This window comes from Erpetoichthys calabaricus, chromosome 10 (genome assembly GCF_900747795.2).
Source record: "Erpetoichthys calabaricus chromosome 10, fErpCal1.3, whole genome shotgun sequence".
NCBI classification, from domain to species: Eukaryota; Metazoa; Chordata; class Cladistia; order Polypteriformes; family Polypteridae; genus Erpetoichthys; species Erpetoichthys calabaricus.
Window position 1 is genome coordinate 41,551,513 of NC_041403.2, and position 4,313 is coordinate 41,555,825.

The 4,313-nt window shown below is 35.8% G+C and overlaps 1 protein-coding gene across 1 annotated transcript in view; it reads left to right on the forward strand.

The window, feature by feature from the left end:
• The window catches only part of olfm3a (olfactomedin 3a), a 117,030-nt gene extending 112,979 nt beyond the window's left edge, over positions 1 to 4,051 (forward strand). The window contains exon 6 of the mRNA XM_028811104.2: positions 2,787 to 4,051. Coding sequence (XP_028666937.1) covers positions 2,787 to 3,464 — 678 coding nt within the window. The 3' untranslated portion in view covers positions 3,465 to 4,051. The remainder of the gene's footprint in view (positions 1 to 2,786) is intronic.
• Positions 4,052 to 4,313: the final 262 nt, after the last annotated feature.

A 4,313-nucleotide genomic window follows, 5' to 3' on the forward strand; every position in this document is an offset into this window, starting at 1 on the left:
GATTCATTTTTTCTCCCTTTGTGGATCTCCAGCTGAAAATATATATATATATATATAACATTTATGTAGCAATAGCTTATAGCGTATATAGAAATACAGCTATGGTTTTGTAAATATCTGTTGTAAATTTAAAGATGAAAAATTATTCTGTTTATGCTAAGTATTATGTCTAATCCCAATTTGTTATGAGGTTTGACTCAGCTGTAGGGTTACAAGGACCAATTAACAGAGTACAGCATCACATCCTACAGAGAAACAGTGCCGGGCAGGTTGCAGTGCTAGTATAATGGTGAGAGACTGTATTTGCAACTCCAAACTTCAAGACAACAATCAATTTGCTTATTGTGCAAACAAAAGTGTGGAAGATGCTCTGCTTGTTATCTTACATCAAATCTACACCTTTCTTGATCAGCCTGGTTCATATGTCAGAGCACTATTTTTGGATTTTTCTTCAGCATTCAATACTATACAGCTTCATATACTGATTGGGAAATTTAACAGTATGAATGTAAACCCATTTATTACACTATGGATTCAGAACTTTCTTTTAAATCGTTCACAGACAGTTAAAGTACAGGACACTTTTTCAATTGTCATTCATTCAAACACAGGAAGTCCACGGTGTGTGTCTTATCACCATTACTGTTTATTCTGTACACAAGTGACCTGAGACAGAACAATGACCACTGCTCCATTATCAAGTATGCTGATGACACCCTGCTCATAGGACGCATATCTGGGGAGGATGAAAGCCACTATCTAAATCAGGTGGACTGTATGGTAAACTGGTGCAATAAAAACTCTCTCACTCTGAATGTAAAAAAGACCAAAGAAATGATATTTGATTTTAAGAGACAGAAATCTGTATGTTCACCTATTGTAGTTCTGGGAGTGGAGATAGAAATAGTGACTGAATATAAATATTTATGAACTTACCTAGATAACAATCTTAACTGGAATACTAATACAAAAAAATTATTCTCTGAATGCAACCAGCGCTTATTTCTCCTCCATAAACTCAAACTATTTAAAGTAGACAAGGACCTCATGTTGTCCTTTTATCGCAGTCTGATCCAGTCTGTGATCACTTTCAGTTTCATTGCCTTGTTTAATAGTCTGACAAACCAAAACTCAAAAAAGCTCCAGCAGATTACGAAGTATGCAGCTAAAGTTATTGGTGCTGATGTAGATGATTTGACTAGTGTGTGTCAGAGGGCAATGTTAAAGAGACTGGAAATCATCTCAACTGATGACAGACATCCATTACGTGTAGAACTAAAGTTCAGTAAATCAGGAAAGATAGTTGCTTTGAAAACCCACACAAATCGCTCCACAAACTCCTTTCTTCCTAGTGCCATACGACTTTTCAATAACAAATATCTGAGATAATGATTAAGGTTTTGATATATATCCTGTAACCTTTTTTTGGTGTAAATATGTATTTTCTAACTGTCTTACCTTAACCTTTCTTGTTTCTATTTGTCTGTTTTATTTCATTCTGTCTGTTATTAGATGCAACTGAGAAGGCACATTTCATGTTTTCTTGTGTAAACATGACTAAATAAAGAAAACTTAAACCTTAAACTGGAATGAAACAACTCCAGACACAGTATTGCTCTACCACTGTTGCTTGAAGCCATAACGAAAACACTGAGTGAAATGTTTGATTAACTCAGAATTTTAATGTCATGGCTGGGACTTGAACCAGATTATCTGCTTGAAATACAGGCTCACTTTCCAGCATGCCACCATTATAACCTGCACAGTGCTGTTTCTCTGTTGACAGATCACACTTTAGTATCTCCTGCTCCTCATTCTGCCCCCGAGTTATCCCTGTAGCCCACTGGATGTGCAAGGCCAAAATTCGGTGTTCATAACTTAATTAATAATATTCTACATTACATCAACACTCAAGTGGGATGAAAACATTTTAAAATTACTGTATATTTGTAGAGTATGATTTTATGTCCCCCTTTCTACATCATTTATGTTGTTTTCCTTTGCAGAATTATGGTGGCACACTGGGACATACTTGTACTTTACCCATTCATTTCTTTGCCAGGTTGGACATTCTTTTGGTTTTCCTCTTAGGACACTAATTGTCCCAGGTCCACCCTTGTCTTTTGTCAAATATTATGCATTTATTCTTTTCAATTGTGAAAACTTTTGCAGAATAGATGTGGAACGATCACAATTACGACAGTGTTCCTTTGTAACATTCCTGGCATGTTTGTAACCTTTCAAAATGAGCTGCCCTGTTAGCACTAATAGGGCTTCTATTATAAAAGTCTGGTGAAATGCTCCCGTTAGACAACTGAACTGTGATTGACTGACATAACATTATTATTCAGATTTGGCAGAAGGCTGACCATTTGCAGTTACTCTTGATCTCTGCTACATGCAGCTGCTTCAGTTCTGAAAAGGGCTCAATCCTGCAATGAAGCACATGGCAAAAACTAAAAGATATCTAAAGAATTCATCGAAGGGCACTACTTCTACCACTGTAGGAAAACTACACTAAAGGAAAACCTGTTATAAATAACTTCCCTAATTTTATACATTTTTTTTAACTTTGATTACCAAAAGTGTTTTGTTTCTTGTTAACTTTACCTGTTTGTTATATTCAGGTCCTTGCTGGTTCTCAATGACTCAGATATCTGTCTTTTTTGTCCTATTTCTCAGTTTTTACTTTCTCATATTTTTAACCAACTGATGCAATGTGGCTTGCACTTCATCCAAAAAAACATTTTTGTGTCATTTTTCCTTCTCTCTTTTATTCATTTCAGGTCTGGTATATGGACAGTTACACCAACAACAAAGTAGTTCGTGAATACAAGTCAATTCGAGACTTTGTAAGCGGGGCCGAATCACGAACCTACAGCCTCCCATTCCGATGGGCAGGCACAAGCCATGTGGTCTACAATGGCTCCTTGTACTATAACAAATACCAGAGTAACATCATCATCAAATACAGTTTTGACACCGGGCGGATCCTTGCACAGCGCTCCGTGGAGTACGCAGGCTTCCACAATGTCTACCCCTACACGTGGGGAGGATTCTCCGACATTGACCTCATGGCAGATGAAATGGGTCTTTGGGCCGTGTATGCAACCAACCAGAATGCCGGCAATATTGTCATCAGTCAGCTTAATGCAGACACACTGGAAGTGTTGAAGAGCTGGAACACTGGATACCCTAAAAGAAGTGCGGGAGAATCATTTATGATCTGTGGAACACTCTACGTTACAAACTCCCATTTAACAGGAGCAAAGGTTTACTACTCATACTCAACGAAGACTTCAACCTATGAATACATAGACATTCCCTTCCACAACCAGTACTTTCACATTTCCATGCTAGATTATAATGCCAGGGACAGGGCTTTATATGCTTGGAACAACGGACACCAAGTCTTGTTTAATGTAACTCTTTTTCACATAATTAAGACAGAGGATGATGCCTAAACTTGGAAATTTCTTTGCACAGTGAAAAAATGTCATTTCGTAAACTGGCCATATTGTTTCCCTACAGTATGAAGAGTATGATCGTTCTTTGTTAATACCTTTTGTACGTCTTTCTCTGCTCATTATTAGGTTATAATTCAGTACCCTATGCACAAAGTTCATGGTTTGAAGTTGAAAGAATTACATGAATTTGTTCATTGCGGTCTTTTTGTTTTTGGAAAACAGTTTCTGCCTTATTTTTGTGCTGACAACAGAGGTTACCAAATTTTTGCATGAATGTTTCATTTTTTGCTGTTGTGTTTATTTTTATTGTTTCACTCTTGCTCTTTTTTTTCTTTAAGCAGACTGTCAAAAAATGAACAAGACAGTTTAGGTATTGACTGTTACATGAAAGACTGCAGTTATTTAAGAGTTATGTTGTATTCCATTATTAATGTAAAAATCATTTTGGTCTAAAGCATCTTATTCCAGATCTGTTGTGTAGACTTTGTGTTAGAAGAAATTCAGCCACACCATAATTATTGTATTACTTAATGCCTCTGTGAGAGTTTATTCAATATTATTTTTATAAATATATAGTGACATTTTATTGCTTCCTGCTTTATATAATATATAAACATTTTGCATTATTGATTATTCTTTATTTAAAGTTTAAACACACTTATGTCTTCATACATACAAAGTAGTTGAGAAAAAACCTTTAAATGCATGAGTTCAATCAGGGTATCTGAGCATTATTTTTTTTTCCGGTTTTAATGCCTGTAAAACAGTACTATATAGGAGAACTTATGGCTTTTATCCTTTAATGTGGCACAATTATTACATTTTTTTGTATCTTTACATTTATTG